This window comes from Falco biarmicus, chromosome Z (assembly GCF_023638135.1).
Source record: "Falco biarmicus isolate bFalBia1 chromosome Z, bFalBia1.pri, whole genome shotgun sequence".
Taxonomy (NCBI): Eukaryota; Metazoa; Chordata; class Aves; order Falconiformes; family Falconidae; genus Falco; species Falco biarmicus.
In genome coordinates, this window is record NC_079311.1 from 51,096,067 (window position 1) to 51,113,315 (window position 17,249).

General features: G+C 37.7%; 1 protein-coding gene across 9 annotated transcripts in view; it reads left to right on the forward strand.

Annotated features, from left to right (window-relative positions):
* The window catches only part of TTC39B (tetratricopeptide repeat domain 39B), a 79,378-nt gene extending 68,849 nt beyond the window's left edge, over nucleotides 1-10,529 (forward strand). For all 9 annotated transcript variants that reach the window (XM_056324287.1, XM_056324290.1, XM_056324286.1 and 6 more), the window contains 3 exons: nucleotides 1,981-2,098; nucleotides 5,437-5,553; nucleotides 6,584-10,529. In XM_056324287.1, the coding sequence (XP_056180262.1) occupies nucleotides 1,981-2,098; nucleotides 5,437-5,553; nucleotides 6,584-6,680 (332 nt within the window). In that variant the 3' untranslated portion in view covers nucleotides 6,681-10,529. The remainder of the gene's footprint in view (nucleotides 1-1,980; nucleotides 2,099-5,436; nucleotides 5,554-6,583) is intronic.
* The last annotated feature ends 6,720 nt before the right edge of the window (nucleotides 10,530-17,249 follow it).

Genomic DNA, 17,249 nt, shown 5'->3' on the forward strand with positions numbered 1-17,249 from the left:
TACAATGTGCCAAAATAAAAGGAACAGAAATAACCCCAGTATGTTTTTCTTATGGAAATATGGAGTTTACAAGTAAGATGTAATCTGGAAGCATATTTGGGTTTTATGCTTTCTGTATCTTGTTTAGTAATAACTGTAGTCAAATATAGTTTTGTTCTGGACTTTGTATCTGTGAGCCTGATGTGCTTTTAAAGATAGGGACTCAGACAAGATAAAGGCTCTGATTACCAGAATTGGTGCTGAACTGAGACCCAAAGAAAGTGATTAAGGCTATTAGCAGAGTGTGGCGAAGATAAAATATTATTTTGAGACAGCTGTCAGCACTAGGTAGCTTTAAAGAACTGCTAAGGTGATGTAAAAAAGTGTTAATTATATACAAAGGTCATTTAGGGATTGAAACTACTTAGAGAGCTGTTGATACTTCATTCGCTTCAAGTGAACAGGCACAGCAAGGAATCTGTCAAGACAGAGCTGAAAATAGAGATGGTAGAGCAAACAGATGGAAGATATTAGAAATTATTTTGTTTTCCTCAGCATTTCCGGAAGTCTTATTTTTCCACAGTTGTCATCTCAAAGATGCAAAAAAGGAATTTATCATTTCAAGAAAAATTAATTTCTTTTGTGTTTTATAATCCTGATAATGATATTTCCTCTGGTATAGAGAACTGCAGGAAGGTGGTTCTCCCACATTTATTGCAAGGTTGTCTGTATTAAAATGGGCTGAGCAATTACTGTCTTTTACTGTCAGTGTTTTGGCATAATAGCTTTTCTTCCCGAGGGAAATACCAGGGAGATACTAGTTGTTAAAGGCTGGCAAGCTTTTACTGACATCAGTGCTCACCCCCAGTAATTTCAATGAATGAGTCCTTTAGGAGTCACGTGAAACCAACACCTTAGCCTAGCAAAACAGGCTGGAGGAAATGCAAAATACTCACCCACTGTGCTTCTACCTGTCACTAAAAGCGCAGTCTTGTCAGTTATTAACTGTCGATACTGTCTGGGTTTAAACCCAGACAGAAATAAGCCTGAATGTACTGGCAAAGCACTTCACTGATTCCTAAGATGCTTTAGCCTTGCACGTTTCAGAACTGTTTATGTAGGATTTTTTTGGCAGACTATTAAGTAAAAAATTAATGTGACCTTAGAGAGCTGGTAATTAATTGTAAACAACATGATCTGAAGGGAGTGTGTTTTGCTTCTTGAATTGTTAATGTATGTGCCACCATCTGTCTGTCCATATGTGTTTTCTTTCCTTTCTTTTCCTTCCCTGCACCCAGCAAATGCTTTAAACCAAGGCAATAAAACAGGACCACGCATGTTAAGGTTCTGTTTCTGAATTGCTTCACAAAAGCTATTTCCTCTGACATTTTTAGTCCTATCTAACATAAAACTTTCTTGAATTTTCCAAATATTATACACTACTAATGAAGCTTCTTCATCGTTAAGAGATGATGGGAATACTAATAAACATGGTTTCTTGCATTTACTGCTGAATAATGCGTCTGAAAAGTTCTGCAGGACAGAGTTCTAGTGTGTTCTTGTGCTTTTCACATTGCTGCTGCTGCTACTGGATGTCTGCCAGTGCTCTGCAACAAGGGAGGCTATTAAGACAATGTAGTGTGGAGGTTTTGGTCTCATTGTAGGTTTTGCTTCCTGTTTTGGATGCTACAAGTACAGAAATCTTTACCTGTTTTCAGTTTATGCATGCTTTGTGCTGACTTCCAGATACAGAGGACTGGGGAATATCTGGATATTTAGATGTCTTAGCCTGTATCTTTAAAACAAAAGATACAGATGTTATGCACACAGCTTCATTAGTAGACAGTATTTAAAATTGTGCTTGAAGGTTATGTGTTTTTTGAGGTATAAAATCTGAGAAGCAAGGTTCTGAGTCTGCATATATATTCCCTACTGAAAATCTATTTTTCCTCTTCATGAGATATCTTCAAATTGTTTGATTTATCTTGCTCTTACTTTTAGATTGCAATGAATATTATATGGATGATGTGTGCATGTTGCAGTTACTGAAGGGCCTCTGCCTGAAACACTTGGGAAGACTCATGCAAGCTGAACTGTGTTTCAGTAAAGTAATTCAAAGGTAAAACGACATAAATAGACTTTTAACCTCTGTTTTGTCATTTCGGCTAAAATTTCTGATACTTTTGTAGAAGCCATCGTGTTAAATTTTGAATAATAAAACTTCAACATCCTGTTAAGGAGCTAAAATTAAAATACCTCTGAAAGTAGTTGCACAACCACAGAACTCTGCTAAGATTTTTCTACAGCAATTTAACACTATATATCTTCATATAAGTCTGATTTAGACTAAATACATCAAACTGATGGGTAACACATTTATCTAAATACATTTGGAATTAGTATTGTTGTATTTGCAGAACTATAAATACAAGTAAAGATAATTCACATGGATTTCTTGGGGTTTTTTTTAGGATTTTAGTACTTCAGTAGTTAATGTTTCTCTGTGTAGGTGAGAAGTTGGTTTTGTTGCTGCTCGCTGCTGTTACTTGTTTCAAATGAAAACTTGAGTTTCCTGTGTTACAGATTTATCAAATACTTCAGGTGTCAAATCCATATCTTCTGTAATAACTTTTTTATATAACACTGAGCTATGTACTGATTGTAGCTGTAAACTTTTTAGAATTTTTAGAGTAATTAGGCTGCAAAAGCAGTTTTTACATGTGCAATTTTTCTAATAAGTAATTCAGAAAAAAAAGTATTTAAGGAGAATTTGTAACATGTAATTCTATTGCTTACTATTATTTTCTTGCCATCTTCCCTTCTCTTGCAGTTTCTAAGATTTCAAGTGAGTTTAGTCAAGCACTTTGCAAGTTACAGGGCAGTGGGGTTTGATTGCTTACAAGTCAAAGAAATGTTTCTGAAAATCTTGCTCCAAAGGTAGTTGACACAGTGCAGGCTTTTAGAGATGAGACATCTCAAAAATTTTCAGACAACACTTCTTCATAAAGTGGATGTTTTGCATGGGGAGGAGGAGAGGTTTTCTGGTAAATTAAATATGTACATTCTGGTCAGCTTTACTCTCTCTGTTTCTTGGGCTGCAGCAGTGCATTAAGCCATAAGCACTCTGCCTGCATTACAACACACTTTCTGTGCATCAAGGCTTGTCTTGGTGGATGAACTTCCTCTTTAGAAGTGTTTCTGTCAAAATGTTGAGAGCTTTTCCAGTGTTTGTTGTGAACTTTTCCACAATGTTTTCTGCAATATTGGTTGATGTTACTCTATCTGGATAAGAATCAAAGAGGTGACTAAAAGACACAGGAAAGGCCAAGATGTGTGATGCCTTCTTTACCCCATTCTGTAGTGGCAAAATCAGCTTTCAAGAGTTCAGATCCAGGAAACCTATGGTAAAGTTTAGAACAAGAAAGAATTAATCTTGTGGAGGAGGGTCAGGTTAGGAAAAATGTGGACGAACTAGACATACATACATCCATGGCAACTGGACATACCAAATGAAATTGTCATATATCCATGAGTGCTGAGGAAGCTGGCCAATGTCATTGTGACACTCCATTATCTTTGAAGGGTCATAGCAATTAGGGAAGTTTCTGAGGACCAGATAAAACAAATGTCACCTCTGTCTTCAATAAGGACAAGAAGGAAGTTCTGTGAGACTGTAAGCATGTCAGCTTCTCATCAGTCCCTGGGAAGGTGGAGTAAATAATTCTGGAAACCATTTCCAAAATCATGAACATCATCAGGAGTAGTCAGCAGGGATTTATGAAGGGGACATCATGCTTAACCATCCTTATATTCTACAATGAGATGACTGGCTCAGTAGATGAGGGGACAGCAGTGGATGTTCTTCATCTTGAGTTTAGAAAGGTTTTTGACACTGTCTCTCACGATATCATCACAGGCAAACTGATGAAGTCTCAAATAGGTAAATGGGTGGTAAGGTGGGTTGAAAACTGGCTGAACTGCTGGGTTCACAAGGCTGTGATCAGTGGCATGAAGTCAGCTGGAGGTCAGTCACCAGCTGAGTTTGATACTGGGGCCGGTAGTTTGTAACGTCTTCATTAAGATTATGGTACAGAATGCAACCTCAGCAAATGTGCAGATGATACAAAGTGGGAGAAGTGTGTGATAAACCAGATGGGTGTGCTGCCATTCAGAGCAACCTAGACGGGCTGCAGCAACGGGCTGACAGCAACCTCAGAAGTTCCACAAAGGGAAGTGCCAGTCTGTACCCCTGGGAAGGAATTAACCCATGCACCAGTACAGGCTCGGGGCTGACTGGCTGGAGAGCAGCTTGTCAGAATATGCCCTGGGTATCCTGGGCATCACAGTCAACCCCAAGTTGACTGTGAAGGAGCAATGTGCCTTTGCAACAAAGGCAGCCAACAGCATCCTGAATTGCATTAAGAGCAGCATCAGCAGCAAGTCAAGAATGGCGATCCTTCCACCCCCTCAACACCGGTGAGGCACCATCTGGAGTACTGCATCCAGTCTTGGACTCACTGGTATGAGAGACGTGGGTCTAACAGGACCACAAAGATGGTTAAAGGATTGATGCATTTGTCATATAAGAAGCTGAGAAAGCAGGGAGTGTGAAGCCTGGACAAGAGAAGACCTGAAAGGGTTGCCTGAATGAAGGGATTTTGTTGTGTTTTTTTTTTTTTTTTTAAAAAACAAGTGACAAAATGAGAGGTAACGGCACAAACAAATGCAGGAAATACGGCACAAACAAATGCAGGAAATACGGCACAAACATAAGGATTTTTTTTTTATTGTCAAGTTGGTCAAACACTGGCACGAGTTACCCAGAGAGACTGTAGAGTCTCCATTGTTGGAGATATTTGAGACCTAGGTGGACACAGTCCTGGACAGGTTGCTGCCATTGACCATGCTTTGAGCAGAGGACTGGACTAGATGATCTCCAGAGGGGCGTGTTCCAGCCACAGTGATTCTGAGAATTTCTTGTGTTGAGGAAACATTGAATTTTCTTAATTCTCTGCTGATTTGTTCAGGCAAGCTAGGTGTGTGGGAAATAGTATTTGTATTATACTGCCTAACCTAATGAATGTTGGTTTTATCTCAAGTTATCTTTTTTGGTGTTGTGTTTTTTTTTTGTTTGTTTGTTTGTTTTTTGTTTTAACTGTAAGTCACACAATAGGGTCCCAGTCTTGGAATTGTGTTCGTGGTGGCTTGGGTAACATACCACAATACAAAAGGAAAGTAGGAAAGAATAGATTTTTGCTCCTAAAAGGTCATGTTGGCAGTATTTTATATCCGCTCTTTACAGGTGTAATTAATGTGCACAGAGTTAACCAGTAGGGAAGGTTCCAGAGTGTTTTCTCTGGCCATGTGCTTTTACAGGCAGTGATTGCATTTTAAAATTGAGTGGTTGCTTGAGGAAAGGCTGCAGTTAATCATTTCTGTATTTTTCTGGTTTTCTAGTGAGAAGCAAATAAAATATGATAGTTATTTGGTGCCATTCACCTTGTATGAGTTGGGTCTTCTGTACAAACAACAGGATGAGAGAGAAAAAGCAGTAAGATACATAGAAGCTGCAAAGTAAGTGGAAATTTTTATTTGTATCAGCCTGTAGATGAAGAATAACTGGGTAACTTTAGCAGTGAAGGCATGTGCCTTTTCTTTCTGCCAGCCCCTTTGCAAAATACAAGTAGTTACAAGTCTGTGTTTGTCACTTGAGTTGTCTGATATAGTTGAATTTTACAGTTTCAGGAAACTGTCCTTCAGACCCAGTGGAGTAGACAGTATCACACAAGATGCAGTATAAAGGGAAAATGTCTCCTTTTCATTTAGGCTTCAGAGATGCTGAGGCTCCACTGCATGCATGGAATGGAGCAGGAGAGTCCAGAGTAAGGATCTATACCACCTGTGTCCCAGAGAGCAGCTGTGGGGCTTACATCTGCTGTGCTAAAGGTGTTAGTGGGAGTAGGTTGAAAGCCAGTACGCTTCTGACCACCTTCCTTTTTGCTTTTACATCCTGTCACAGAGGAGCAGTAGGGAGCTAAATTCACTGTACAGCAGTATCTGTAGATTGTAGTATGGGGTAGAATTTGCCCCTTGTGTGTACAGAAAAGTGTACCAGTTGTGCAGTGGTGTGGTAAGTGTGAGTTAAAAACAATCTCCTAAACCCTTTTTTAGAAACATAGTAGTTTTTTTTCTTTTTGTTTGTTTGGTTTGCATAATGCGATTTCCCTGTGTTTTATTGTTCTGCCTGAATTGTGTTTCGAAGCTGAACACACACTGTTGGCTACTAGCCTTTCTTTATTGTAGACTTCTAGATTGTCTTTCCACAGCAAATAAGTAATTGGGAGGGCTGCTGTAAGAATCAATGTAAGTGAAAGAAGTAGTAAGACATGGACTCAGTTTATCAGGACATTTAATTGTTAGTACTGTGTAACTTTCTGCTCAGTTTGTGGATGTGGCTTTAAATGTCCCATAACTCCTCTGTGTATCAACCTCCCTTTCCTGTTGAAGGAATGAAGGCTGTTACCTTTGGTGCTTCAGTGCATGTATGGAGTAGAAACAATCCAGGCCAAAACCATTTTTCTTAACATAACTTTATTGTTTGCAGGAACAACTACAAAGAATACTCTATGGAGTCCAGGTTGCACTTCAGAATTCATGCAGCACTTGACAGCTTGAAAGTGTCACCTGCTTCAACACCTTGAATGAGGAGGGAAGCTTTTAATGCATAGCCTACGCAATCTTTTTGCAATCTTTTTTTAATCATGGAAAAGAAACAACTGATGATTGTATTCTGTCATCTCTGCTTTGATGTGTGTCATTCCATTAGACTGTTCTTTTTCTGTATAGTACATATACTGTAGCTACTTGATACTTTAAAGAAAAACTTATATTTTATTTGATAAAAATAATTTAGTATTTGACTTGAATGGGGGATATTTAAAAAAGTTGATGGTGCAATAAAATTTAATGCAAACACTTTATTTTTTTATATGAAAGCAGATGCTGGTTAGACAGTAGAACTGGTGATAATTTCTCATTTTTTTGAAGGTCTGATATTCTGTAGTACACTTCAGACCTTTGCCTCTGGAACAAAAATGCAATGTCTGCAGATAACCTTACACACATTTGGCATACCATATTCTGAAATTTGTGTTCCAGAGGAAAAAATTCATCAGCTTTAATTTCATTTTGGGAACAAAATGAACCTGTCTGAAGTGCAATATTTTTACACTGTCAGATAACGTTAAGCAGGGCTACAGGTATAATATAATGTCTTTGCAGGTCTGTTTCACTCAAATTAAGTGGTTACAGGGGATATTTTTCAGCCATAAAAATGAAGGTCTTCTAGAGACATTAAGATATCACGTATTCTGCATTCTTGCCCTAAAGCAGAATCAACAGTCTTACGTTGTTTCTGACAGAATTGTTTAACCTGCTTTTCTTAAAAAAACTCCCAACAACTTTGCACTGAGAGACATCCTGGACTTATACAGGATGCCTTTCCTAGTAGGAAAGCACTGGGAAGTTTTTCCTGTCTACTCCAAATACTTTTTGGCACAACTGAAACAGTTTGCTTCCCATCTTCCATGTCATGGATCTGGAGAAAGATTGTTCTTTTCCTTTTATGAAACAGTCTTTTAATATTAAAAGATTAGCCCCCTTATTGATATTCTTTGTTCTTGGATTCCAAACCAAATAAATAAAAATTTGAATAATCTATTTATTTTCCTAATAATGGAAATAACTCATAGTAATGCAAGTTGATTGTGTATCCAGTTTTATACTTAGCATTAAGAAAATGTGCATATTCTAATCACAACTTTCTACCAAAAATGGGTAGTAAAATTGAGACACAAGTGCATGTATTTTTCTTTTAATATTAGTATATGAACATCAGTATGAAATTGAGTTTCCCAGTTCATTATATATGCAGATTCTGCTAGCTGTCTATTCCTAAAAATAAGAATATACTTGATTTTTATTTAAATATGCACCCAATGACTTGTTCTTTCACCAATTATTGCAAAACTTGCCCATTTCTATATTTTATTAATGCCAGTATATTGACTTCTGCACAGTAAATTCATAGTAACTATGCTCTTGTATGTGAATCTGTGCCCTTAACTCCCATCCAAGAAAAAATACAACAAAATAAATAGGTGAAAAATGTGTCTTCAGTAAATGAGTAACTGAAAGTTTCTAATTAAGCAATCAATATAATGTAAATGCTGTAGTTACTCTTCTCAGGTGAGTCTTCTATGACTTTATAAATGACTTGAGTCATTTAATTGCATATAAATCTGCAATACAGTGGCATATTTACAGGTGAAGTAAGAGTTTGAAAATACGAGCTAAATAAACATAATGGGTCTTTCAAAGTAGAAACCTGATCCAAAGTCTGTTGTCTGCACTGGTTTGGATTTCTGCCTATTGTAAATGCATAACTAAATTATTTGTGTAAAATTATACACATGTAGATTTGGAGCTTAGATACCTGAGACACTGAATAGCTGAAAAAATGCAGCATGCTTGTTTTAAAATATATTCCATTGAATGTAGCTAAAATACAAAAGATATTTGTCTCTTTGTCAACAGAGATTAGCTCTAATTACTTGCCCATTTATATGTATCTGATTATAAGCTGTGGGAAGCAAAAATAAAATTATGTATGTTATATTTTCAGACAATACTTTTAATACTGCTGGGTATTTATTTGTATGTTCAGTTTAGGATTATTTTGGTTTAAGCGGATTAGTGGGTTGTAGTAATCAACTGGGACCACTTGATTTTCTCATGAAAGGTGTTGAAAAGTTTTCAGTAAAACTTCTGTAATTTGATTAAAATAGTAATTCACTGTACAGAGGAGTTAGAACTGGGACTACAGACTCTCAGGATGGAGCATGAAGTAGTCTATGATATCTTGTTTTTGTGGGGAGTGTCAGTATTTTACGGGTGATTTGAAATGAAAATCACAATTAACGAAAAGTAAACAATGAGCAATGTGTCATGTAGCAGTGTACTTTTTTTCACAGACTAGAATACTGACTGCACAGAGTAAAAGATACTTTTTTCTTCAGTTCAGCCTTCCAAGGTCAATATTAATGCCCTGTGTGTGTTATGCTGTCTCTTTTAAGATCAGGCTTTTTGCACTAATAGAGAGAACAGACATATCAACACAAATTCGCAATACCCTCTGTAGTGTTTGAATGCCCTGAGGTCCCCAGTATAAGTCCTTTTTACAGCTTGTCTCCTTTTCTGTGCTGCTGTTCCAAATTTGTTTGTTAGAAAGCCTAATTGATCAAGAGTCTTAGCTATATTCTGGACTTTTTCTCCAATTTACTAACAGTGGAAATATAAATGTATGAGTGTGATTTGTAACCCTTCACATAAGGTAGGTCTTAGTAGAGTTTTAGAGATGCTTTTTCTTCCAAATGCTGCAGAAGTGCATGTCTCCCCAACACAATGCATCGTTGATGCAGTATTATTTAGTATATGATGTCCAAGTTAAGTGATTTGTAGCTAAGAGTTTAGATGAAAAGTCTGGCCTTTGTGTTTTTATTTTTCATTTTTTTTTATCCTGCTGTATACTGTACTGGGCCTTAAATGCAACTCTGATTTAGTCTTAACTACTTTTTATAATCTTCACCTCATTTGCTCTTGTTCCATGGGAATTTTGAGTAACGTACTGAAACTTTGAAACTGAGCAGAGCCGAGCACTTAACACCTATGATGTTATAACCTCTCTCGATAATAGTAGGAATTGAAATATATGCAATAGCAAAGCTGAGTCCTTAATTTAAATATGTAAGTTTAGCATTGCTTGCTTATGTTATGACAAAAGGTCATTCTGATCTTTCTGATACTAGATGTTTGGGTTTTTTAAGGTGAGGAATAATAAAGAAGCCTGGTTATAAGACAAAATTTCTCATTGATTAAGAAATGTCTACTTAGAAAATATCATAGAAAACTTGTCTATGCATATCATTCAAATGCTTATTCTGTTGGTGAGAGATCATTGTATTATGTTTTTTAAGTCCTAGCTCACCACTTTTTAATAAAAACTGAAAGACAATGTATATTAAAAGAAAGCTAATTAAAGATTGTTTTATGCCTGTTCTAATACGCGTGGGTAGCAGCTGTAGTTAGCACCTTACAGCCAGGACAATGTACAATAATCAGATCCTGTTGTTTCTAAAACGGCTTGCCAACTAACATGTAAAAGAAGTATTTTCTTGTAACAAATCCAGCTTAGACTTTGCAATTATTTTATTACTAATACTAATGTTTAGTGTCCTTTTGTTTCTGTATATTCTTACACTGTGTAGTTCAACAGAGAATGTTTATATTTGCCCTGGTGGTGCGGTTCATTTACTTCTAAACTGTTGAGGTTTGGACATGTTCATATCTGGTACTTGAGTAAAACCAAGGTCAGAATAATGGAGGATGAAGGATGGTGAAATATATTCTGGTTTTAAGAGCATACAGAAATGTTCATTGAGATGCATTGGAATGGCTTCTACTTCAGAGGAATAAATCACATTTTATGCTTGTGCTACTGAGTGCTGAATTTGGCATTGCATTCTAGTTGTGCAAAAAGAACCTTCAACTGAGATAGACCAAAACAGTATCAACACAAAAGGTCTGATCTCAAGTTTAAACGTGCTGTCCTGGACATATAGGTATTCGTATGAAACCTATCTAGGCTGAGAGGTTGTACAAAACTGTCAAGCAGTAGGAGAGAATAAAGGGTCTTTTGAAATATAGACTCAAGTAGTTATATTACATTTACTTAATTTCTCACCGGAGAATATCACCTTTATATCACCTTTATATATATATCACCTTTATATATATATCACCTTTATATCAATATCACCTTTAAATGGCATAAAATACAGGAGTGATTAATAAACTCATTCTGTTATCATTTATTTCATGAAATTCAGTGAGAACTAGAGTCCTAGGACACTTTTAAAATCCCAACATTAAAAACAGGGAGAAAATGATCTTTTTACATATGTGTAGGGCTTGATTTTAGCGACATTTAGTAAAGTAAATGTTCAAAGTTACTTTTTTATGTGGCATAGTTAAACGTTTCCATAGTTGCATGTAATTTTACCTGATGCTTCTCAGCAAATAGGTCAACTTTAATTACCATGATGTGAATGATGAGAGTGGCGATTTTGCTTATCATAGGAACAGAGATAGTAGATAACTGCACTCACAGAAAGACAAAAGAACAGAGGTTCTTTTGTACTGTCCTGTATATTTGTTGCTGTAAGATGCTAATTGACTCTCAATGATTAGACATACCATATTCCAGAATAACACCTTTGCAGCTTGAGTGCTTGCCAGAGTATTGAATGAAGTACATTGAATAGAAGAAGGAGAAGGAAGACCCACAGAAGAAAGACAAAAGCACAAAAGTAGGAACTATATCTGCATTCATGCAATCATTTGACAGAAGTTATGTTACATTTATAAGTCTAAGCTATAGTCATCTGATCTGTTCAACACTTGGACTTCCTGCCTTCCAGCCAGGGGAAGGGTGTCAGTGGTGCTGTGACCTTAGCTTGGTTTGGTTGGTTGTGGGTTTTGTTTCTTATTTGTCTTTTTTTAAATCTGGTCTTGTTATTTACTATTTTTTTTTTTAATAAATCCTGTAGGACAGCTTCATAAAGAAATTCAAGCATTGTGGCTCTCAGCTTCACAGTTTGTAGAGGAAAAGACTCTGGCCAAAATTAGAGCCTGTGGTTACATAGCAAATTCAATGTTTAATGAATGCAAAATAAAATATTCTCCTTTTTATAGAAGTGTAAGTGTGCAGTTCCAATCTGTGGAAAAGCACATGTCAGCTAGTAATCACAGTTAGGAATACCTTCCTAGATTTAGTCATGCATTTAAAGAGATAATTTCTTCAAAAGCATTAGTACTAAGAAGGTTCTGTTGCCTGTGCTGTGCTTTTCTACTGTCAAAACCATAGCTGGAGCATCCGAACTGCGTGGGCCAGATTCAATGCGTACCTCAAATTTGGTACTCGAGTGTTGATGACTTGCCACTGTGTGAGAAAGTGTTTGCTGAAATCCAGCTAGAGAGGTTAATGTCTTTATATACTCAAGCACATAAATGTGGATCTTGGAGCTTTTTTTCCCTTGTAAAATAGGTGTAAACTACATTAAGGTAACCATTTTTGAAATGCTTAAATGAAGTCTTCAGTATCTAAAGTCAGGGTGGAGGGATATGTAAAATTAGGTTAATGCTACTTATATAGCTTATGTTAGGCTTAACTTGTTTCAGAGCATTAGGAGATATTCAGAATTAAACTTGATGTAGAAAAGAGGGCAGTATGAATTTAAGTATGGTTTTATTTTTAATACTGTTTTACTCAAGGGGATAGAGCTTATGTCCAAGCAAAACACAATGTCTAAATATAATGAGGTGCAGGTATAAAACTTCTATCCAAAACCCCCAACCCACTTTGATTAGATTATTTACCTCTCTATTAAGACTGTTTCTGTATTACATGCATTGGTGAACCTACTTACACAATATTCTACAAAGGAATCCAGCTACAGTTCAAAGTTTTATATGGTTTAGCATGTACATGCTCAGGCTTTACTTTGACAAGATGCTTGCTTAAATCTCATTCCAAACTCTGTAGTTGCATTAATACAATTGCTTCAAATCAGTTTGCATTAGTTTTTACAAAGGAACATTCAAAACTTTCTCATTGTCAACAGTGATGGGAAATGTTGGATGTTTTCACCCGCTGTTCAGTGTTTTTTACACTTGGATAGAAGACTATGTGAAAGAAAAGTTTAAACTTGTTTTGTGTATAGTACAAATAAAGTTCAAGATCAATTTCTTCTCACAGTCCAAAGGGAAAGTGCTCCTCCTGTATTCTACATTAATTTTATTAGACTGTCCATATTCTGTGGAAGCATGTAATTAACTTATTCTAGTCAATAATACATATATAACATAATCATTGTGTCTATTGGTTACAGAATGAATCTTTGAAGAGGTAGCTGCTTTTAAATCAGATTCTTGTGAGTTGAAAGAAAACAAGGCTGAAAGTGGAATGTGTTGTGGGGAGTTCACAGTCGCTATAGAAGATGAACAGTTAAACAGGATGCTGCTTAAGATGTGGTACATGCTGGAGGCCAGTGACAATCCATATGTTTTAGCATCTAGTGAATATGAAGCAACTTGCAGAATATGCTATGGATGTTTTTCTTCAAACTAAGATTTTAATAGTTTCATCAGAAGAAAATAAACAAATGTTGCCTGACGTTTGAATAAATCACTTGGTGAACTAATAACAGCAACAATTCCAGTAGAGGATGTAGGGGATGGAGCCTATCATCCTAGTAGAAAAAGCTAGAAAAGAGTTAATAGTAGAGAGGTACAGCTTTTTTTCAGAATGCTAGTAAAATAGTATTTTCCAAATTTTTAAAGAGCTGTTTTAGTTAATTTTCTGTCAATGGTCTTACAAGCTCTTGCTGTTGAATGTCCTGTGGAATTTGTAATGTTTGTGGACCTTTACACTTAATTTTGAAGCTTTTCTCCTGTATATTGTGGCACTTTTTGCCACAGAAAAGCTAATATGACTACAGCAATTACATTTTTCATTATGTAATAAATTGTTTCTATCCAAAAATGTGTGCCATTTGGGATGGTTTGCCAATACAATTATCAAAAAGAGACTGCCCATTTTACAGGCTAAGAAGGAGGTTTTCCTCCCTTGCTGCTTCCTGACTTAGGAAGGTAGTTAGAAGTTTTGGGAGACCAGAATACCTTCCATAAGCCATTGACAAAGACCTTGAACTCTTAAAGATAAAGATGCTTATACTTTACCAGCTGACTTCATGAGACTTTGTAATGCTAACACACTGTGACCTGGGTGATTTTCAAACTAGGTTATTTGCTTTTAAACCATTATTGAAACTGGGGGGGGGGGGGGGGGGGGGAGGGGCAGGCACAGAGCAATGACAGACAGATGGATGACATGACACACAACATCTCTAAGCACTTCTAAAAATCATACAAATATAAGTGGCATTATGGTTATATTACATGTGCAACTACTACACAAAGCTAACTGCATTCTTCAGCAATCAAATTGCCCCAAAGTCTTGTGCTGCTGTGCTAAGGTAACACCTGGGAGGGATGAGTGTGTCCATGGGGCAACCTGCTTGGTTTTTTTAGGTGGGGCTGGAGAGGAAGGCAGACTACAAATTTTTCTTTCTACCTTGCCTGATAATCTATTTTGACTATAAACTGTGTGCTGGGGCAGTGGCGGGTTGGGGGTCTTCCTTTCCAGTTCTGTCTGTTCATTCAGTAATCTGGTCTTTGTTATGATGGGTGAAAAGGTACCGTATACGTTACCTGTTGTAGGTGTACATTAAAACCAAACACCCCCCCTCCCCCTCAAAAAAACACAGCCCAGTGGTAACTTTGCACTAGGGACCCTAGAATGAGCGGGGATGTTGCACAACTTCAGAACTGGGAAAACTCTGTTTTCATTCCTATTGATTTAATAAAAGCTCATGTATCTTTACTCAGTTTGTAGTATGGAATGATGAAACGGAATTTTAACTTCTGAAATACATTTTCTACTCCACTAAATAATTAGCTACATAGTAAAGTACATACCTCTTTCAAGGAAGAGAGTTTGATTGATTCAATGGATCAAATTTTGTAACAACAGTTACTATAAAAATGAGATGTACTAGTGCAATGGCTATGTGAAAGTCTTGTATTGTGAGATCTCTTCAAACAAAACTGTAAAGAAAACACTGATAAGAAGCAGAGTAAAAATGCTATTTGAAATAATAGCCACTTGATAGGCAACACGAAAAATCTTATTATTAAAATAATTTCTATGCAATTCTCTTTGGAGCATAATCCCTGCCCTTTCCTGAGAAGTATTTTTAAATGAAATGAATTTGTAAAAAAAATATCCCCGGAGAGGTGTCCCCAGAGTGAACCGTACTATTGGCCAGTAATCCTGGCGAGAGGACAGCTGGATGTGTTGCAGTAACATACTGCCTGCCTTGTGAATTTGAAGTCTTTTGTGAAGAACGTGTGGTAGGCAAATTCATCTCATCCTGTTCCAAGTTTTAATTGTAGCTTGTGGTATTTTTATAAGAAGTTTAGCTCTTTCATCTGAAAGTTCTTAAATTACAAGACCGGTTGTAGCATGGATCTGGTAGCTCTGCCAATAGGTGAAAATTATTAGCAAGAATTAAATCCATTAGACTTTCATGAAGTATCTGTTTACATGCATGGTTTTCAACACTTGGGCTTCTCAACTTTCAGTCACAATACCTGAATAAGTACATTATATTAATAGAGGATTATTTCCTGGGGGGGACAGTGGGACTATTTCCCTGTGGGTGGGTTCGTTACCCGGTGTGCAGCACCAGGTCGCACACTGAGGTGCGACATTCCTTACGTCCTTATTCTGGCTTGCACGAAGCGGGGAGCTGGGTGCCAACCCACAAATGCCCGGGTCTCCGCCTGTCAAACCGCCACACTGTTTGCACAGTTTAAAAGCATACAAAGACATCACCCCTCGCTGGTTACCAGTTACCCAGCTCCTTCATTACTCCATTTCCCATTTGTCAAATAATCCTCTCACTTCTCAGTTAGTTCACATGCTCAGTCTCAACTTCTTTTGGGCCTGGGGGGTTTCCCGAGTCGGTGGTCAGTGAGTGGGTGGTTGCGATCTGTCTCTGCCGGAGTTACCTTTCCCCTGGCTTTGCTGAGCTCCTTGCCCATGTGAGCTCCCTGCCAGCCCATCCACCCACTGGAGGGGCTCCCCTTGGGGAGCTGCTGTTCCTGAACAGAAGGATTTGCCGGTGCTTCACGATGCGCTCAGCAGGACAGGCACAGCCCTTGGAACATGAATTCGCCCTGAACAACTCGTTCGCTGCAACTGTCTCAAAGCCAAACCACCAACAACGCATTCAATCAACACATCAATCACCTGATATCAGGACCTTCAAGCAAACCCTTCAGTCTGAAGTAGTTGGTTTTCATTTGGAATAGAAACCCATTGTTTAGACCAATCATAAACTGAAATAACAGATTGGGGGCAAATTTTTAGCTGGCAGGTGTTACTGTGACACCATTGAAGGAGCTGATGATTTTATTAAGGGAGTTGGTAGGATTGGACTATTCTATTTTGAGTCCAGTACGCTGTACCAGAGGCAATGCCAAGAGGCTGTTGAAAAGACCTATCTACCACCTGAAGAGTGAAGTATGTTCATCCGTAAATCAAGCATCTTTCCAGCATCATATTCTGTCACCTTCTTCCCCCAGCACATGCACTTCTGCATTTGGTAACTTGCATTACTGAGCCTAAGTAAGTCATTGTCATAAGCATGCAGTTAAGGCATCCTGGAGGAATGGAGTACTTTTAGGTAGGGACAGGTCAAGTAATGTATCTTTCTGTGTTTTTGTGAAGAGGTATGTTCAATGAATTTTCACCAATACAAAAAAAGAAAGAAAAAGGTGATGTTTCAATACACTTTTGAGTGAGAAGTTAATAGGGTTAGTATTAGCTTTTGTTAGTCCAGTTTGCTGCTGCGATACAGCTAGGCAAGGTAAAATAGTCATGGGCTGACTGCAACAGTGCAAGGACTCAGCTGGCATGTCCCTGTAGTAGGCATATGCAGGAGTTTCCTGCTGATGAATCCATTGTACTGTTAATTGTTACAATTTTAAAAATCGTTTATCAGAAAGTAAGTTACTTAGATAAATGTAGCTGTAGGCTCTGTCTTCCAGCTGTTTCTGAGTGAACACCCGAGTGACACTTAAACTGTCCTGTTCTACCTAAATATTGGCAGCTGCTGGCCAAATCGCATGGTGACAGCCTGGGGCAGCAGCCCCACTAGATCTTGCAAGAAAGACTTTGCATTGTAACTCCTGCTTTAAATACCAGATAATCCACCATTATCCACCCAGTGCATCCATACAGATTCCAGTGTGCTTGGTGTGACCTGACTATCTGGTTGCACTAATTCATCTCCTAAGTCCAGTACTACTGGACCACTGTAAAACACTAGGTGATTAACATTACTGAAGAAGCTTTAGAAATATCTTGTGCCATCTCGTGAAAAAGGAAAAAAAAAACCAAACCAGGAGTTTCCAGTGCCGGGGTGGGACCACCTGGAGTCACACCGTGCTGCTGTGCCATTTAGCAGGGTTGCTTGGGGCAGTTTTTTCTGCCCCCACACCCCTGGACCATGCTGACATGTTTGAGG